The sequence below is a fragment of the Heptranchias perlo genome, chromosome 10, assembly GCF_035084215.1.
Source record: "Heptranchias perlo isolate sHepPer1 chromosome 10, sHepPer1.hap1, whole genome shotgun sequence".
In the NCBI taxonomy this organism is placed as follows: Eukaryota; Metazoa; Chordata; class Chondrichthyes; order Hexanchiformes; family Hexanchidae; genus Heptranchias; species Heptranchias perlo.
The window spans coordinates 54,826,104-54,846,953 of NC_090334.1; the positions used below are offsets into that span (position 1 = coordinate 54,826,104).

The following is a 20,850-nucleotide window of genomic DNA, read 5'->3' on the forward strand; positions in this document are numbered from 1 at the left end:
ATTAGCTGGTACCGAGTGTTTGTTTTTAATTACTTTTGAGCTCTGGGAAGGAGGATCAATGCTCCTGAAACAGAAGCAACTTGCTGACCAAACTGTCATATACTGACTAGCACTTTTCAATGAATAATCCTCTCCTTTCCATCTCCTCTCCTGCCCATCCTCTTCTTCCTCCCCCTCCCCCCCCCACCCTCTCCTTAATCCCCTTTAGGTTGTAAGTTTACTTGCATGTGTGGTATCTTTCATTTCTAAAGCTTGCTGCTTGTTGTACCATTGGGTAAACTTAGTTAAATTCTGAGAAGTCGAGCCAATGCCCAAAATGTTTAACTAAGCCATACTGAACCCAAAGCAAATATTGCATTATTTGTCTTAAAGCAGCCTAGATGTGGCCTGAAAGGTCCTTTTGATCTGGTCCACAAAGCTGTTGATTCTGTGTGCAAAAGCAATTTTGACATCTTTGGACTTCAATTCTTTAAAGTTCCTGGGCCAGGAGGACTATTACTTCCTGATTGGTCAAAATGCACCAATCTGGAAGTAGCCATCACCAGTCCTCTGGGCTCATGAATTTTAAAGAGCTTAAGTTTTCAGGATTTGGGACTTATGAGGGGAAAATGAGGATGTGGAGGTGTCATGGTTTGGGGTTCTTTGGACAATTTCCCCTTTCTCTTGAACATATGATTTTAAAATATCTTCTGAACAAAAGCTGCCTAAAAGGTAGTAAGTTTTCATGCTGGGCTGTGATTTTGGTTAGCACAGCTTCATATTAATTGCAGTGTGTTTATTCAGTTCAAAAGTTATAAACAGCTTTGTGTAAAATTAGGTTTTGAACATTCTAATCTGTTCAACTATCATTAATGAAATTTTTTTGACATGCAACTTTTTGCTCCCCGCGCGCCGCCCCCCCCCCCCCCCCTCCTAGGTGCGTCTTGAACTGGTTTGGAGACTGGTCCACTGAAGCCTTGTATCAAGTTGGCAAAGAGTTCACCAGCAAAATGGATCTTGAAAAACCCAATTATATTGTCCCTGACTATATGCCAATTGCATATGACAAGCTTCCTCAACCACCATCCCACAGAGAGGCTATTGTCAACAGTTGTGTTTTTGTTCATCTGACATTGCATCAAGTGAGTAATTACAACAGTGGTGTTTGGATACTTTTGCACTTTTTGCCCTGTGATCAGTTTTCTTGGGGGAAATGTACTGCATGCAAATAATATCCAGAGCAATATTGATTTCCTTTTTTAAATAAGAGTACCCTCATGAGTGAAATCACATTTGAAAAGATGTTTGGAAGTATTTTTCAAGTACTTATAAGGAAAGGCTGAACAGGCTGGGGCTTTTTCCTCTAGAAAAAGGAAGGCTGAGTGGTAACCTGATAGAGGGCTTTAAGATAATGAAAGGGTTTGATAGGGTAGACATAGAGAAAATGTTTCCACTTATGGGTGAGTCCAAAACTAGAGATGATAAATATAAGATAGTCACTTATAAATCCAATAGGGAATTCAGGAGAACTTCTTTACCCAAAGAGTGGTAAGAATATGGACCGTGCTACTGCAAGGTGTAGTTGAGGCAAATAGTATAGATGCATTTAAGGGGAGGCTAGATAAGCACATGAAGGAGAAAGGAATCGAAGGGTAAGCTGATAAGGTTAGATAAAGTAGAGAGGGAGGAGGCTTGTGTGGAGCATAAACACCCCAACTATTCTTTCTCTTTCACTCTCGCGCTCTCTCTCATCTGGGGGTAATCTATCTTACAGCAAGCTCAATTTGGCCTTCAATACCCACCCACTCATGGATAGCTGACAAGTGAAGGGCCCCTGGCTTTTTGTGTTCCACCTTGTTTGCCATTCCAGTGGTACTGAAGCCAACTGTAGCTGGCCTGGCTGAGATGGATTAACTATTAGTCCATATGGCTCAGTATCAGTCCAGGTGTTGCATTTACCCACTAAGTCATCGGGTGGCTTCATATGTTTTAGACCTGGAGTCAGCAGCACGAGCCATCTGACCTCTGGCAATCTAAATCCTTTTCGATTAAGAGTGTGTTGGTGATAACCTAATGGCCAGCTTATGCTGCATAGTCGGGTGGTACTTAACTTTAACATTGCTGTGTTTTTAGCATCTGTTTTTAAAAATTAAGTTTCAACAATTTTGTAGATGACCAGTTTATCTAAATCTCTAAGACAGTATGAGGTCATTCATTTTTCCCTCACTATTTTGCATAGTGTCTGATTCTATTGGTGTTAAAGTATTTAATAGCAGCTATAGGAATGTTTTAATAGTGCCTACACATCTGGGCATAAACTTCAAAATGCTTACTGAGAATACCTGAAATCAGCTCAAATGGAAATAATTGTTTTCTTATTAGGCAAATACTCGATTGGCCAAACGTGGAGGCAGAACAATGGCCATCACTCCTCGCCATTATCTGGACTTCATCAACCACTATGCCAACATGTTTAATGAAAAGCGTAGTGAACTGGAGGAGCAACAGATGCATTTAAATGTTGGTCTGCGAAAGATTAAGGAAACAGTAGATCAGGTACTGTTAAACAAGTCATAAAACCGTATTGCTTAATATTTGAGTAATTTGTCTCTGAAAATCATGGTGCTGATCTTTTACTGTATGCTTCCCCTCCAATAATTTCTCACTTAAAGACTTGGGATTCTATATAAGCAGATTGAGCAATGTCCTTGGTTCTGAATTTTGTTTGGTAAAAAGACATTAGGTAAACTTGTTTCTGAATAGTGCACAGATAGTAGAATGCATCTATTGCTGTTACTATATTGATTGAGCTACCAACAAATATCCAAGCTTTTTGTTGTGTCCTCATGTGAATGGATAGTGTTAAGGATTTCTCTTTGATATCTTAAAGGTACTCTTCCATCTTGTAAATCCAACATGACTCTTATTTCTCTATCTCTCTCTCTCTTTTCTCCGCCCCCCCCCCCGCCCCTCCAACCTTAGGATATCATAACTTTCCCTCAAGTGTCTTAATTTTATTAACATATAAAATCACTTGATTTTGACTGTTTACGTGCTTCAATAAAGCATTATTGATCTAATACCAGATGGCCAGCAATTCAGTGCTTTTGTGTCTGAACTAAGTCATTGAGCTTTCCACATTAGATTTATATAGTATGGTAGTAATGTATTATGCTGATGTGTAAGATTGAATGGGAAATAGTTAGATTCTCCTTGCCCTTTGGTTTCATAGTCCTCTCTTCAACCTTCACACACATTCAAAGAGCTGGAGCTGATTGTCTGTCTGTGTTGCATCTATGCGATCTCTGTTATGATAAAGTCGTACCGGGCCAACACCCCAAGTAGGTCTTCTCTTTTTGTTCTTCCTTCTCCCTCTGCACCCTCATGAGGTTAAACTGCAATGTAGAAATGGAAAGTACCATACTAAATGTCTTCCATTTTTGTAAATCCAATATGGTGCTGTTTTTCTTTTTTTTTAACCACTCCCCCCTTAAGAGATCATATAATTGTTTCCCCAAGTGTCAATTTTTGTTATCATATAAAATCATTTGCTTTTAACAGTATACCAAAGAATGCTAACAATTTTTGCTTCTGGGTAAATATATTTTTTTTAGAAAGCTGGAAACCTAGATACTAATGCAGGGTGCTTCTGACTGACAATGGAAATACCTTAATGCTAAAATTTGTTCATAATCTAATACATTTGCTAGGTTAGTTTGCTAATTTTTTTAAAATCCTTTCATTCTAGGTTGAAGAATTGCGGCGAGATCTGAGAATTAAGAGCCAAGAGTTGGAGGTTAAAAATGCAGCAGCCAATGATAAGTTGAAGAAAATGGTGAAAGATCAACAAGAAGCTGAAAAGAAAAAAGTAATTTTTAAGCTTTTGAACTCTAATTGAAATGAACATCACACTGAGTCTGATCAAGTAAGACACCTTTCACTTTTTTTGACAGGTTATGAGTCAAGAAATTCAGGAGCAGCTGCACAAACAACAAGAAATTATTGCTGACAAGCAGATGAAAGTGAAGGAAGATCTGGACATGGTAGAGCCTGCTGTCATTGAGGCTCAGAATGGTTAGATTTGTTTTGAATTGAGTTTTTAAAAAAAATTAATGACATTTATGCAGTATACTGAATTACTATCTGTAGTAGCATTTTATTTACTTATGTTTTTGGAACTATAATCCTGTTAATTTTCTACCTTTTTTTTAAACAACTGATTAACTGATCTTTTCTGTGTGGTGTTTATCCCTCAATTTTCTATCTCTCCTAACCTTCACTTTCTCTTGCTGTTTGTTTGCACTCTGGCCTACGGTGCTGGTCTGATTAGCTGTAAAATCGATCAAGAAGCAGCACTTGGTAGAGGTTCGTTCAATGGCTAATCCGCCAGGTGCAGTGAAGCTAGCACTCGAGTCAATCTGTCTGCTCCTGGGCGAAAGTACAACTGACTGGAAACAGATCCGATCGATCATAATGAGGGAAAACTTCATTCCGACCATTGTAAATTTTTCAGCTGACGAAATCAGGTGAATAATGGGGTGCACGCAGCTGCTGGAGGTAGAAGGAAATTGCCCAGAAGACTAGCCAAAAGCTTAACTAAAGAAAAACTACTAAAGCAATTGACCATTTAAGAATGAACAGAATTTTAACATTTTGGTGTGGCATTTTTTAACCAAACAAATTTGCTGTTTGGGTGACACAATATACTGCTGGTCTTCAAATTAAAAATTTCCTTTCTTGATTCCCAGCGACTGTTATACACCCCTTATCCTTTTGCATGTCCATTTAAAGCCCCTTTCTTTTCACCCCTCTATTAGCTGTGAGCTCTATAAAGAAGCAGCATCTTGTTGAAGTGAGAGCCATGGCCAATCCACCTGCTGCAGTAAAACTCGCGTTAGAATCAATCTGTCTCCTGCTGGGTGAGGAGACAAATGACTGGAAAAAGATCAGACAAGTTATTATCAGAGATAATTTCATCACCAGCATAGTCAACTTTAATACTGAAGAATTAAGGTATTCATTATTTTTATTTAAAAATCACATTTTTCTTGCATTTTGATTGTGTTGCAGCTCTTCATTGCTATGCACCACCTAGTTTGTGAATGGTACCTTTTTGTAGCACTATCAAATTGTGATTGAATTTCCATCCCTAAAATATCAAGAGGGCAATTGTGTTAACATTGTTCATCTTTATTCATCAGTGATGTTATTCGAGAGAAGATGAAGAAAAACTACATGTCCAATCCAAGTTACAACTACGAAATTGTCAACAGAGCATCTTTGGCTTGTGGTCCAATGGTGAAATGGGCTATTGCACAGGTGAGTAACTGAGAATATATCTGGACTAATAAAAGAAAATGTTTTATGATCATTTCCACTACGGTTAAAAGAACACTTCAGATTAGAGTTGTGAACAAGTGCTTTGCTGTCACTCTGAATTTCACCTCCTGTACTATAAAACCTCTCAAAAAGCAGGCTCCTCCGAGTCTTTTTTCCATCTTTGTGGTTGGCACCCTTGTAGCTGCTTTAATTTCATACCATTTTGTTTCATAGCTTAATTATGCTGATGTGTTAAAACGAGTAGAACCTTTACGCAATGAACTACAGAAGCTAGAAGATGATGCAAAAGAGAACCAACAGAAGGCTGATGAGGTAGAGCAAATGATCCGTGACCTGGAGACCAGTATCGCTCGTTACAAAGAAGAGTATGCTATTCTGATATCTGAAGCCCAAGCCATTAAGGCAGATCTCTCGGCAGTAGAAGCGAAGGTGAGTGGCATTATAAATGAAGGCTTTCTAATGCAGCTTCCCATGGAAATACCAACTAAGGCCGGGATAATTTATTTGTTGGGTTAGAAGTTATTGTGAATTTTTTTTTCCTGTATGTGTCTGTCTCAGCAAAATGCATTTTTGTTCATAAAACCCTCTTTTTCAGGTTAACCGAAGTACTGCACTGTTGAAGAGTTTGTCTGCTGAACGAGACCGCTGGGAAAAGACCAGTGAAACATTTAAGAATCAGATGGCCACCATTGCTGGCGATTGCTTACTATCGGCTGCTTTCATCGCTTATGCAGGATATTTTGATCAGCAAATGCGCCAAAATCTGTTTACAACTTGGGCACATCACCTCCAGCAAGCAAACATTCTGGTAATTTTAAAATTATTTCAAAAGCTTGGTTATTTTGTTGATCAGAAGAGATAACAATGGAAAAAGTATAATCCACTTTAAACTAATTGTTTTTTGGATCCTGTTTACTATAGATGTGCAGAATAGAAAAGTTCTAATTACAGGGGATTTGATAATTAGTGTTAGAGGGTATCCTCTGCTGTCACGATCAAGAGTCTAGAAGGGTGTGTTGCCTACATGGTACCAGGTTAAGGGCTATCTTAAAGATGCTGGAAAGTGAGGGCAAGGTGGGAGAACAAGCAGTTTTCGTGATTCATGTCTGAACAAATGACATAAGGAACAGGGAGGAGGGCATGATAAGGGAGTATCAGTATCTAGGTGCTAAATTAAGAGGGAGAATCTTGAAGGTAGTAATCTTACCTGAGCCCCACACTAATTGGCATACAGATAAACAAAGCAAATGCATGGCTGAAAGTGGTGTGGAAAGGAAGGGTCCCATTAATGGGACACTGGCACCAGTACTGGGACAGGGAGGAGTTGTAATGCTGGGTTGGGCAGCACCTGGGCTGGGACCAAGGTCTTATCAGAAAGGATAAATAGGATGGTAGAAAGGACTTTAAATCAATAAAGGTGTTAAATCATTGAGGTATGTTGAGTCTACAGCACAGAAACAGGCCATTTGACCATTTGGTCAATGCTGACATGTATGCTCCACACGAGCCTCCTCCCTCCCTACTTCATGTAACCCTATCAACATATCCTTCTATTCCTTTCTCCCTCGTGTGCTTATCTAACTTCCCCTTAAACGAATCTATGCTATTTGCCTCAACAACTCCTTGTAGGGGGTGGGAAGAGTCTGGGTGGAAATAACAGTAACCTGGGGATAGCAACAAAGGTCTGTGTACAAAAACTGATAGATTAAATACTTGGAGGACAGAAAAAATTATAGGAAGTAATAAAATACCTGCTAAAAATATTGCTGGAATGATGAAAAACAAGAACATATTAAATTGCCTGTATAGTAATGTACAAAGCATCAACAACAAAGTGTGATGAGTCAAAAAGTATGAGAAATACACCATTGGCATATGGCAGTTATCTAAATAAGAATTCTGTACACACATGCATGTAGCATAAGAAACAAATGAGCTAGAAGCACAAATTCACTTTAAAGGGTGTGATGCAGCAATTACCTGGTTACAGAATAATACCAGGGCTTAAATGGTTAAATTGAGGACAGATTGTATAAACCTGGTTTGTAGTCCCTTAAGTTTTGACTGTTGAGGGGTATCTAATTAAGGTGTTTAAAATGACATTCGATAGCATATATGCAAGAGAAACTTTTTTCCTGGTGGTGGAATCCAGAACAAGGGGGTGCAATCTTAAAATTAGAGCTAGGCCATTCAGGAGTGAAAGCCCGTAGCACTTCACACAAAGGGGAGTGGAAATCTAGAACTCGCTTCCCCCAAAAGGCTGTGGATGCTGGGTCGATGAAATTTTCAAGACTGAGATCAGTAGATTTTTGTTAATGAGGGTAGCAAGGGTGTATGGATCGAAGGCTGGTAAATCAGCTAAGGTGCAAATTAGCCATGATCTGATTGAATGCCGGAGCAGGCCCGAGGGGCTGAATGGCCTACTCCTGTTACTATGTCCCTATGTAAACTATATGTTCTACTTGTGAATTCTTAATTTGGATGTATGTGGGCAAAGTTATATTAAAACTGGTTTTCCACAGTTAACCATTGCCTTTTAATTTCAGTTCCGTACAGATATTGCAAGAACAGAGTATCTGTCTAATGCTGATGAACGCCTGCGCTGGCAAGCAAACTCCCTACCTGCAGATGACCTGTGCACAGAAAATGCTATCATGCTGAAACGTTTTAATAGGTATATATCTATAAAAATTACTTTTTGTGTAAAGTTTGATTTGGAAGAAAAATGTGGTAAAGTATTAATCAGACTTTTGCTGGGTATTCCTACAGATTAAGGCAGTGTCTCGGAGCTGTTTTATTTCAGATAGCTAAGCACGAGTTCATTTTTGTACTAATGGTTAAAACTGTTTTGAATACACGAATGGAGTGTATATGCATGTCCATACTGTAAAAATGGAAACTTGTCTTTTGAGGTACAATCTTGATATGACTAACGACCCTGGACTTAAAGTACAGAAAAATATTTTGTATGTTTAACCCCTGGGCCTCTGGCTGAATGCAACATACTGTACTCATGGGAAGAGTTCCTGTATTTCCCTGCTCAGTTCATTTTTTTGTGCTCATTGGCACTTTAAACAAGAACCTGTTTTAAAGTGTTAGTGGTTGTTACTTTCAGTAAATCATTTCAGGCAACTGCATTGCTGACATACAGTATTACAGAAAGCATTATGCTAATTCTTCTAATCCAATTCATTCACTCATACGGGGAGGCAAACCACTGCTAAGTTGAACATGCTCCTGTTTTAAAATTGTTGCATAGTGATTGGCAAAGCTTCTTATATGCACAGTAAATAAAGTTTCACAGGGTTGTGTGCAGCTCTTCCAAAAAAGCATTTTATTTTAAAACTCCAAGCCACAACTCACCTGGTGAGAATGTTAAATAACACCATTGCTGGCAGAAATACTCCTGAAGTTTTTTTTTCATTATAACATTAAAAAACTAAGTCTCTGAATAGTTCTTAATTGGTGTGAATGAACAAATAAGAAACAGAACAGCAGTGTGAGGGCAAATGCCAATGAACGATTCAGCCTTGAGAAACACTTGGATAACTTGCACTCTTTCTAGCTTTGAAAAAAAAATAATAGGGATTTCGGTGGCCTCCTGTAGGTATGAGGCTAGAGTGATGCTGCTTTCTGCACAAACTCCGAGTGAAGGAATCCTGGAGGGCACCTAGCACTTTGGCTTTAGTGCACAGTAGTTTCCTGAGTTATCTTGTCACTTTTGCAGTTGATACTTGCTCAAAACGCCTGAATGGCTGGTTGTGTGATGGGGCTACAGGGTTTTATTGATTGGAAAGGCCAAATGGTCTACCTCATCCAAAATCCTGCAGATAGGAATAGTTTTTTTTAATGTTCAGTCTCTCCAATGTTTCAGGATTTAATTTCCATTTGAAGTACTTTCTTGTGCACATTATCATATGAAACAATTTTTTTTAAAAGCTAAAATGACCGAGATGGATAGAAAGAGAAAACTAAAGTAATAGGTAGAAATAAAAGCGATTAGTGGAGAAATAATAAAGACTGCAAGAACTCAAAAGGGACAAATGTAGAAAGATTGACTCAATTAAATTGAGCAGTAGATAGAAAATAAGGACCAGTGTAGGAATAGAATATAGGGAGGTTCTTAAAACAGACCAAGATACCTTTGTCCACTGGTCCATCAGGAAAGCCCAAATGCCCAACTTTTCATGCTATTTTGAGAGCTCATTAGTACGTGAACATTGTGTAGTTTCAGAAGTTTTGCTATGTCAGAGTATTTTTAAAGGAATGGATGCATTGCAATTTCCTAAAATAAATTTATTTTTGAAAAGGTACCCGTTAATTATTGACCCATCTGGTCAGGCCACTGAGTTTATCATGAATGAGTACAAGGAACGCAAGATTACTAGAACCAGCTTCTTGGATGATGCCTTCAGAAAGAACCTAGAGAGTGCACTGAGATTTGGTAACCCACTTCTAGTCCAGGTATGTGGTAAAAGTTGTATATTGTAAAACTCCTTTTTATTTTTGCTAGCTTCTGTATACTTAATCTGCCTATCCCTTTAATTCTAGGATGTTGAAAGTTATGATCCAATCTTGAACCCTGTGCTGAATCGTGAGGTTCGCAGAACTGGTGGTAGAGTACTCATTACTCTTGGTGATCAAGATATTGACCTGTCACCATCATTTGTCATTTTCCTCTCCACCCGAGACCCAACTGTAAGTCACTAAAATTAATATGGTCAGAACTGTCCCTTTTTAAAGGCTAATACATTTTCATAGTGCTATGTAAGCAATTTGTTTTCCGTTGTTGGATAAATGTAATCACAGCTTTAGAAGTTTACGGAAATCTATGCTTTGACTCCAAAAGCATATCCACTATTTGGCAAGATACTGGTTGATTTCTTCATGGTCATCTTGAATTAAATTTTGAAGTTTCAAATTTCACAATTTTATAAACCCTCCAATACACTAACTTCAAATTGATTTTGGAAGAGTTTTAACTGCTAGATTAGCTGATCTCAGCAGGGCCTACATTGAAGGAATTACATTTGGTATTAGCACCTCTGGTTAGGGAGCAGGATATCTCAGTAAACCATGCTGAAGTGTGTAGGTATTGACATAGAATCATAGGTTACAGCATGGAAGGAGGCCATTCGGCCCATCGAATCCGTGCCGGCTGTGTGCATGAGCAATCCAGCTAGTCACACTGCCCCACCCTATCCCCGTAGCCCTGCACATTTTTTTGTTTCAAGTATTTATCCACTTCCCTCTTGAAGGCCATGATTGAATCTGCCTCTGCCACTCCCTCGGGCAGTGTATTCCAGATCCTAACCACTTGCTGTGTAAAAAAGATTTTCCTCATATCACCTTTGGTTCTTTTGCCAATCACCTTAAATCTATGCCCTCTGGTTCTTGACCCTTCTGCCAATGGGCACAGTTTCTCTCTATCCACTCTGTCCAGATCCTTCATGATTTTGAACACCTCTATCAAATCTCCTCTCAACCTTCTCTGTTCCAACGAGAACAATCCCAGCCTCTCCAGTCTATCCACATAATTTAAGTCCCTCATCCCTGGAATTATTCTAGTAAATCTCTTCTGCACCCTCTAGTAAATCTCTTCTGCACCTTCACATCCTTCCTGAAGTGCAGTGCCCAGAACTGGACACAATACTCCAGTTGTGGCCGAACCAGTATTTTATAAAGGTTCATCATTACTTCCTTGCTTTTGTACTCCATGCCTCCTATAAAGCCCAGGACCCCGTATGCTTTTTTTAACTGCTTTCTCAACCTGCCCTGCCACCTTCAACGATTTACGCACATACACCCCCAGATCCCACTGTTCCTCCTATCAAGTTGGTTAAACACAATTTGCCTTTAACAAATCCGTGCTGGCTTTCCCTCATCAATCCACACTCGTCCAAATGACTGACTGACTGTTAATTCTGTCCCGAACATTGGGCAAAGACCAGATCGAATTCAGCTGCGATGCCTCCAAAGGTCAAAATAACTTGCAGCTTTCAATGTCAAATCTCATAGTAATCCAAAGGTCTGAGTGACCTTGGGACCACACTTCAGCAACAACTCTAGCCTTCAAGATGGAGAGGAGTAATTTAGCGAAGGGAGAAAAAAGATGTAGTTAAGAATCTTCAGATAACTGTTACCTTAATCATAGGTTATTGATTGAAGTGGGTTTAAATAGAAATGTTTATCATTCATGTACTTTTTTTATAGGTTGAATTCCCACCAGATCTCTGCTCTCGTGTTACGTTTGTTAACTTCACAGTGACTCGTAGCAGCTTACAGAGCCAGTGTCTGAATGAGGTGCTGAAGGCTGAGAGACCAGATGTAGATGAGAAACGTTCAGACCTGTTGAAACTGCAAGGTTGGTTTTCAGTGACCACAAATCCACTGGTGACTTTTTTTTGTAATTAGACCTCAAGTAATACTTGGTGAAATAGCCTACAGGGTTCTCAAGTTCTAAATAAGGTGTAAAACCAAATTTGCTTTCCACTTTTCCTTTTTTGAACTACTGCATGAAACGCTAACAGCCTTGTCAAGGCCTTAGAGAGGGTGCAGAAGAGATTTACTAGAAGGGATGAGGCACTTCAGTTATGTGGAGAAGCTGGGGTGGTTCTCCTTAGAACAGAGAAGTTCAAGGGGAGATTTGATAGAGGTGTTCAAAATCATGAACGGTTTTGACAGAGTAAACAAGGAGAAACTGTTTCCAGTGGCAGAATGGTCAGTAGCCAGAGGACACAGATTTAAGGTGATCAGCAAAAGAGCCAGAGGCAACATGAAACATTTTTTTACACAGCGAGTTATGATCTGGAATGCACTGCCTGAAAGGGTGGTGGAAGCAGATTCAATAGGAACTTCCAAAAGGGAGTTGGATAAATACTTGAAGGGAAAATATTTACAGGGCTACGGGGAAAGAGCAGGGGAGTGGGACTAATTGGATATCTCTTTCAAAGAGCTGGCATAGACACGGTGGGTGGAATGGACTCCTCCTGTATTGTACCTACTATGATAACCTAGGGGCAAAACATAGCTCAGTGATGCATAAATTGCACATGAAGATTCTCCAATCTCCCCTTCATGCAGGATTTTATAACTGGTTTTGTTCTCCCTTTTTAACTTGTTTTCTAAAAATTGGAAATGCTATATTGTCATTTTGAAATAATTCAGATCGTGATTAAACAAGAGTTGCAATATTAGTGATCTGCATGCTTTTGATAGGTGAGTTTCAGCTTCGTTTGCGCCAGCTGGAGAAGTCTTTACTACAAGCTTTGAACGAAGTTAAAGGTCGTATCTTGGATGATGACACCATCATCACTACCCTGGAGAACCTAAAAAAGGAGGCAGCAGAGGTCACCAGGAAAGTTGAAGAAACGGATATTGTTATGGCAGAGGTGGATGCTGTCTCCCAACAGTACCTGCCACTTTCTACAGCATGTAGTAGCATCTATTTCACCATGGAAGCACTAAATCAGGTAGAGTAAAATCTTGCGTATATACAACATGAACTGGAGCAAAATGTAGGCCTAGTTGATTTACATGGAAATAGAACTGGAAAACTTTTTTGATTGAATTGATTTGTGTATAATGGGATTGTGCTCTAATTTAAGAACAGCCTGGGAGATTATCTTTTTGAATTGAGTATAACATGAAAGAAAGTAGAAATAAAATCCTTAGCCATTTATACTTCGTGTGAACGCATCAACTCTTTGGAACAAATTGATCAGTAGATTTTGAAGACTTGACAAAGTTTGCTTGAGCATTTTGGAATAATCAGTTAATCAATTCACAATCTGAATAAAACCAGTAGAGGCTTTAAAATAGTTTGACATTGTGCTAATGCATGTCATGGTATGTCAACATAACTTATTGGAAACATTTTCTCATTTCTAATCAAACACTTTTTACCCTTTTGACTCCTAAAATCTTTTTACGGTTCAGAAAGTTATGAAAAATATGTGGTACTCTGGATAATCTGATCAAGTTGCTGATGTTGTTCATTCATCAATAGATCCACTTCCTATATCAGTATTCTCTGCAATTCTTCCTGGATATTTATCACACTGTTCTATATGAGAATCCAAATCTGAAAGGAGTTACAGACCATACGCAACGTCTCTCTGTTATTACTAAGGACCTTTTCCAGGTACATACAAACAGCCATTAAAAAGCTTGAAACTGTAAGCATTTATACAAGAGGTTACATTTTGCCAGCATGCAGATAATGTCCTTTTTTTAATGTCACAGGTAGCATTTAACAGAGCAGCAAGGGGAATGTTGCACAATGATCATATCACCATTGCAATGCTGCTGGCCAAGATTCGCCTCAAGGGCCTAACTAGGTAAAGCTTTTTCTGTTTTCAATCCATGAGTCAGTCTTGACGTTTGTTTTGTAAGGGAACTTTATAATTTTTAAAAATCAGCTCATTTTAGCATATTATCTACCTTGTCTGATTTTCTGCATTCCAAGGGCAGTTAACATGCATGTTTTTTGCTAATTGGAGTTTTCATAGAATTTGATTACTTATTTTAAAAAAACTTCAGTTTTTGAATGGGCTATAAATATCCATCGGAAGACATATTTCATAACGACAAACCCTTCAATTTGTTCTTCCCAGTGAACCATCATATGACTTAGAGTTCCAGCACTTCCTTCGTGGTCGAGAGATTGTACTGAATGGTTCTTCTGTGTCAAAGATAGATAATCTCACATCAGAACAAATAGAAGGCATGGAGAGACTGAGCCGCTTACCTGTCTTTTCTGATCTCTTTTCCAAAGTTCAGATGGATGATGTAAGCGACATTTTAAATGTATTGAGATCTGGTGATTACATTTGAGTATATTGTCTCAAGCACACCACTTTGGACCAATTCAAGTTGTCTGACTTTTTCTTGGGGTGGGGGAAAAGAGGTGAATTTGGTTACATAAATTAATGTTCAAGAACTGCCTCACTGATCATCAATAACTTGTTTTCCCATATGAAAGTAAGAATAGTCTCTGTTTGGTCAGCTTATATTTATTCAACAGGAGAATGCAATTCAAATTTTTCAAAAAAATCTTTGTTTTGTTTTAACAAAATTAGTTAGTAACAAATTGGAATAATTTCATCTTAAATCTGTGTGTACAACACCTGGTGGTATATTTTAACAATCCCAATTGCTTTTTTTAATAAATGCTTTCATCAACTTTCCCGCCTCCCGCACCCCAAGAGAAAAAAACACATAATTCCTTTGAAAAAAGGGTGAGCTTGAGACAACTGTTCTAGTTATGTTAAGATTTAATGCCGCCACTAATTCAAATGATTCACCAAGGCTTCTCAGCACGCTACACATTATTGCTCAAAATGTATAATCAATGAGGTGGAATTTGTCATGGGTTTGATTTCCTCCATTCTGGTTGGTTCATTATCTGGGTGGAAACTGGCATCTCCCTGCAGGGAGAAGGGAAAAGTCAGATATAGATATCTTGCTTGACAAGTATGTTGTACCTCAATGGTGATGAAATGGGATGTTGGTAGATGCCTATAAGAACAGGCCCCTCTCTGGGAAGCAGACATACAACTCCTGGCAGACCCAGAGTAAACAAAAAGGCATGGTTTTAAACTACAAACCCTAAACTTCATAAGCTTGCTCCTCATAAAACATCAGAATCTTTTTCAAAAGCATATGTGTCTGAACATTTTATGCTTGACACTTGTTCGGTACCTTAAGAACATCAGCACTTTTGAGTTAATATCGCTAAGGGATTTGAAGTAATCCGACTTTGTTTCTGAACTTTATGCAAATTCAAACTTGTATGCTGACTTGTGACTTCAAATTTACCAACCGTAGTAATTTCCAATATTCTAGTTTATATATAAAGTGGGAATTTGACTGTATAATTATGTAATCTCTAATTACATTAGATGTCTGCAAAGTAGAAAGTACTCAAACAGGAGTACAAAATGTACATTTAAAATTGATGTGAGCTGCAAGTACTTGTAGTTACATTTAGGAAATACAGCTTTCTAGTTTACAATATTTTTAGCTCTAGCACTACAAAACATTTGGTTGATATTTAGAGCAACCACCTTTCAAGTTTTTAAGTGTTGCACACATTTTTGATCTGTTATTTATATAAATATTCTTTCAATGCAGCAATTTAACATCTGGCTAGAGAGTAGTTCACCTGAACAAACTGTACCTTATCTGTGGGCTGAGGAGAAACCTTTCAGTAAGCAATTTTTTTAATCTAAAAATTTAGTAGAGTATTTGTGATAGAATGTATTCATTTAATTTTCCTTGCTCCAAGCATTTGGTTATAACTTATTTCCTTTTGTCCAGCTCCTATTGGGCAAGCAATGCACCGACTGCTTATGATCCAGGCTTTCCGACCAGACCGCCTCTTGGCAATGGCGCACATCTTTGTGGCTACAGTTTCAGGAGACAGTTTCATGTCAACAATTGAACAGCCATTAGACCTGGCAGCAATTGTAGATACTGAGGTATGTAGATGAAACAACTTGTACGACGTTTGTAGGGCCATTGTTTGAAGTCAAATTTTTTTTATTGCATGGGATTCCAGGATTTTCCAGGTGCTTCGGGAATCAAATTCCATTTTACCCTGCAAAATCAGTGACCATAGCTGGTGATTACATGGAGTATGACATTCCAATTGTTAATATTTTTTTCCTAATATCCACACTTTAATCCTCTTCTTCGTAGGAGCTTAGTGTTTCTATCCATTTCTGATCATTCTGATGTGTTTGCATGGATAGCTGTTACTAACTAAAATATTGATCAGTTATGTGTTGTGCATTTTAAATTAATAAATTTCAACTTTTTGGAATTATTTTCTGTATATTCACATTGTTCTAGCCTGTAGCTAAATGGCTTGTATAACCAACTCTTGAGTGTATATAATTTGTTGGAGGTTGTTTCTGTAATAGGTCTATTGAAGTTGAGTTGTTTGTCACCTTTAGGTTAAACCAAACACTCCAGTGCTCATGTGCTCTGCTCCTGGTTATGATGCTAGTGGACGTGGAGAGGATCTTGCAGCTGAACAAAACACACAAATTACATCTATTGCCATTGGTAAGAATTCTGCTGTTTCAGTAAATATCATTTGGTCACTGAAAGACAATTACCTTTTTTTAATAATTGAGATCTTCACTGCAGCTTGCCATTGAATATTTCATTATTTTAACATTCACTATATACAGGTTCTGCAGAGGGCTTCAACCAGGCAGAAAAAGCTATTAATACAGCTGTCAAATCTGGCAGGTAAGTGAGGTTACCCTGCACATTTCACTAGTTAAGTTTGTTCCTTGTGCATATAGGTAAATGTATGTACTAACAGATATTTTCAATATGTTAATGTACTTGCACACTGTCATTGGTCTTGCATTGCATAACTTGAACTCAAATCTGGCTGGATTTTCTTATAGATCAATGCAATTCACTCTTTAAATTTGTTCTCAGTTATGCATTGTTGAGGTGCAATAAGTACATTTGCAAAGGAAAAACTAGTTTCATCAATTTAGAATGTGGTACCTTGATAAAATGGAATTCATGTATGGTGTACTTTTACCCTACAGTCACTAAGTGTAAATGGGTATGACAGTTAAGTCCATTGGACCTTATTGTCTGATCAAGAATTAATGGCAGGTTGTGAGATCTTGATCCTTTGCCAATGTCACTTTGTAACCAGCTTAATCCCTACGACCTTAATAGGTGGGTGATGTTGAAGAATGTACATCTAGCTCCTGGTTGGCTCATGCAACTGGAGAAGAAGCTGCACTCCTTGCAACCTCATGCTAATTTCCGTCTCTTCCTTACCATGGAGATCAACCCCAAGGTAATACATTGCACTTGAAGTCTGAGTATTATAGTTTCAATAAATTGGCAGTACTGGTCATACATTTTGGACCCTACTGAAGATATAATTTCACTAATATTTATGGCCAGTTCTCTTCCTTTTGCTAAAAGATTCTAAATAGTATATTTGTAAAACTAGATTCATTCATGTAACAGCAGTCGAAAAAATTATTAAATTTGCCTTAAGCATATTGACCAAGCTTTAACAAACCTTAAATTCAACCACAGATAAACAAAATAAAAAATGGCAGCTAATCTTGGCAAAACTGTACTGCTTTTTTGTAGTACTTCCTCTTTACAAAAAAAACCTCTTGTATCTCTACACACTATTAACTAAGAAGGTGGATAGGTTACCTGTTCCTAGTATATGATAGTATTTTGTAACTGACCATTGGAACGTGTGAAGTCAGTCCAATTATGATCATCTAGTAACCTGATAGGAATGGAACTCGATCAGGAACATGTATGGAAAACTAGATAGCAAACCTGTATACAATTGGTGGGCCAGCTGTTTTGTATTGTATTTTGTGAAAGAAACATCAGTCAAATGCTTTGTGAAATACATTTTCTTATTTTAAAAAAAAATCTGAGCCAGCATGAGCTGGTACTTATTGAAATTTTAATAGCCAGCTGCTTTTTTTTTTTAAAAAAGTGAATTTTTATCATTCTGCAGGTATCCCAGTACTTTAGTGGACAAAATAATATTGAGTTTCTCAGTAACCTTTTTACTTGTTTGCAGGTTCCCGTGAACTTGTTGCGAGCTGGGCGTATATTTGTATTTGAACCACCACCTGGTGTGAAGGCCAACATGCTGAGGACCTTCAGTAGTATCCCGGTTTCCAGGATGTGCAAAGTAAGAAGAGACTATGATTTGACCCCAATATTTGCTTGGCAAAAGTGTACTTTGTATCGATGCACAACTCAGATTTCCCATAGTATTAATATGCACCAACAACTCTGCTTCAGTTTACTCCAAAATGAACTAAAAGGCAGGAAAAAAGTTACACATCTGTCGTTAATACCAGTTCAAAAATGACTTCAGCCAGCACAGTCTTCATCTTGCCTGGGCTCCACTTGATCCCAGCAGTACAATAAATTAATTCACTCAAATAGTTTGTGTTTGTGGATTGTACTGTTCCCCACCCCCACACCCTATTTGCCAAGGCCTGAGAGCTTAGCAAAAGCCAAAATTTGGGGATTACTGTACCTGCCTTTATTCACCTTGCTCCCCATGGTTACATTGTTAACATAATCTCAACTCCAGACAGGCAGAGAAATAAAGACCCTGTAAACCTATGGAACGTTGCATTACAAATGATTATTTCAAACTGTAAACAGCATCTGTTAAACGTGGATGAAACACTGTGTACAAATATGGCTTATTCATCAGCTGGGTTCTCATCCTTGGCTTGTAATATGCACCTTTTACCTAGTTTAGATGCTTCCAAGCAACCTTTTTTTCCCTTGGTCAGTCAGGTGTATGTCGTCCACAGAAATTCATCACTCTGCTGAAAAGCCTCTCGACCAAACTAGTGAGAAATACTCCATTAGTAGAGTTTGTGTGTTTGATGTAGATTGCACACTCGGACATACCCCATTTACCCAAGGTCTGAACACTCAGATGCTGGTTGGCAAAGACCACATCTTATTTGCACTGCATCTAACCCTCCTTGGAGTGGAACTTCAGACTGCATAGCCTACCAGGATAGAGGATTGCTAAGTTTCCAGTTGCTTGTTCTGCCAGGGCCACCTTTCCTATTGGGGCATTCAATTGCTGGGTTATTTGGAGTTGGGGTGGGGGGGAATACATACTAGTTTGGTAATTAAAGAACAGATGAGCATATTTTTTAATCTTACTTGGAAAGCAAAAACCGTGGCAAAAACAGGCGGATAATGGCAATAAGTGCATTGCCATTATCCTCCTGACCACAGCATGGGCACACACACTGTAACCTGTCAAACAGTGCTTGCACTAGTTGGAGGTTCAGTATCTCTGCAGCAGCTGTTCGTCCCTTTGCAAGCCAATCATGGTAGGTACCAAACAGTTGTTACGTGAGCATGTGTTCTCATCTCACTCGCTAGAGAACTCTTCCCAGCCGCTATCATTCCATGTCTCGAACAATAATTGTTGGTTGACAGAATTCAAAAGTATGCCCTGCATATAATTATGCAAGTATTCAATCATTGACGCAATAGGTGTATAATCATCTGCTTTCGGGTTTCTCCACCAGACCTAACTCAATCCTGCTGGTCATCAGTACCAGCACAATACACCCTGAACACCCACTGAATATTTGCATAGGGGTCTCTTGCTCTATGAAGGTGTGCACTAACAACAGTGGTTGACCATCTATAATTCATTTATTTTTCAAGCTGTGCTAGTGTGAAATTTCCTTCCTCAATCCATTGTGGGTTCTGTATCCTTTCAGCATTTGAAAAGACAAAATATTTATCGAATAACTACATGTACTTTCTTTTTATGTTGCTATGTCATAAGTGCTTAAACAGTATGTATATCTTGTATTTTACCATAATTTGTCTTGCTGTGATTTTATATAGTTTAAATATTTTTAAGATTTACAGCCTAACCCAGTTCTCTGATGTAGAAGTTAGAAACTAATGTAATTTTAAATATTGTACTGGTTTAGAAATCCTTATCAAGATTTATAGCAAATATCTTTTTTAATCTTAACGAAATGTTATTCCAGGCACCAAATGAACGTGCACGTTTGTACTTCCTTCTGGGCTGGTTCCATGCTATTATACAAGAACGTCTGCGATATTCCCCCCTGGGTTGGTCCAAGAAGTATGAGTTTGGTGAATCAGATTTAAGATCTGCTTGTGACACTGTGGACACCTGGTTGGATGATACAGCAAAGGTAAATTCTTGTGCAAAACACTAAAAGTGATGCAAGAACAAAATGACATAGAAATTAAAGTGCAGTTTACATTATAATTCTTACTGCTAAAAAACTACAGTAACTAAATGGATACACCAAATTTTTTGTTTTATTCTTGTGTAGCTTTGAGGTAGGGAGGGGGTAATTTACTTATTCCATGTTCCCAGGGTTGTCAGCTAAGATTAAAAAGAATAGTTCTTTTAAAAAGGACTTGGTTAAGGATACATTTCAAGGATAAACTTTAGTTAAATTCTACTTGAAATATTTTTACACATTTTGGTTAATACTATTTTGCATTACACACAACTGAGGTATTTCAATCTAATCATTTTGGATCTTATTTGAAACTATTGCAGACTCTGCAAATGCTGGGTGAGTCCTTTCAGGATTCACTAACATTTGCTTTCATAATGCTTCTTTCAAAAGCAATGCCTAATTTAGTTCTTAATATAAACAACATTTTATTGCATCGTGAATGAAAAATGTTTTGAAGAAACTATTTCCACTTGCCTGGGTTGCAATTAATTACTTTTTTGGAGATAATTGAACCTTTGTTGCTGAGTGGCATGAAGCTACCTGCTTTTAGCTGAAATTTAAAGCAGGAATTGCCTATTTTGGAATTCGGAACACAGGGCAATGTGGCCATCAACAGAAATATTTCCTTTTGATTTTTTTTAAAAAGCTATTAGTGATTGTAGCTGCCTGACATATGGTGACAAAAGGATGTAAACCTAATACTGATTTTTATCAGTGCTTTCAAAGACAGTTTTAACTCTTG

At 38.1% G+C, this 20,850-nt stretch overlaps 1 protein-coding gene across 2 annotated transcripts in view; it reads left to right on the forward strand.

Moving 5' to 3' along the window:
- Positions 1–20,850, forward strand: part of dync1h1 (dynein, cytoplasmic 1, heavy chain 1) — an 84,667-nt gene that overhangs the window by 51,540 nt on the left and 12,277 nt on the right. The window contains exons 48-70 of one of the 2 annotated variants that reach the window (XM_067991811.1): positions 917–1,121; positions 2,362–2,535; positions 3,728–3,847; positions 3,933–4,053; positions 4,310–4,505; positions 5,181–5,298; positions 5,533–5,748; positions 5,915–6,127; positions 7,866–7,993; positions 9,630–9,783; positions 9,871–10,017; positions 11,533–11,683; positions 12,538–12,791; positions 13,328–13,462; positions 13,564–13,658; positions 13,935–14,109; positions 15,454–15,529; positions 15,640–15,800; positions 16,278–16,389; positions 16,518–16,578; positions 17,029–17,152; positions 17,912–18,025; positions 19,881–20,051. In XM_067991811.1, the coding sequence (XP_067847912.1) occupies positions 917–1,121; positions 2,362–2,535; positions 3,728–3,847; positions 3,933–4,053; positions 4,310–4,505; positions 5,181–5,298; positions 5,533–5,748; positions 5,915–6,127; positions 7,866–7,993; positions 9,630–9,783; positions 9,871–10,017; positions 11,533–11,683; positions 12,538–12,791; positions 13,328–13,462; positions 13,564–13,658; positions 13,935–14,109; positions 15,454–15,529; positions 15,640–15,800; positions 16,278–16,389; positions 16,518–16,578; positions 17,029–17,152; positions 17,912–18,025; positions 19,881–20,051 (3,421 nt within the window). Of the gene's footprint in view, positions 1–916; positions 1,122–2,361; positions 2,536–3,727; positions 3,848–3,932; positions 4,054–4,309; positions 4,506–4,796; positions 4,993–5,180; positions 5,299–5,532; positions 5,749–5,914; positions 6,128–7,865; positions 7,994–9,629; positions 9,784–9,870; positions 10,018–11,532; positions 11,684–12,537; positions 12,792–13,327; positions 13,463–13,563; positions 13,659–13,934; positions 14,110–15,453; positions 15,530–15,639; positions 15,801–16,277; positions 16,390–16,517; positions 16,579–17,028; positions 17,153–17,911; positions 18,026–19,880; positions 20,052–20,850 lie in introns of both variants that reach the window. The other variant, XM_067991810.1, reaches the window with a different exon arrangement.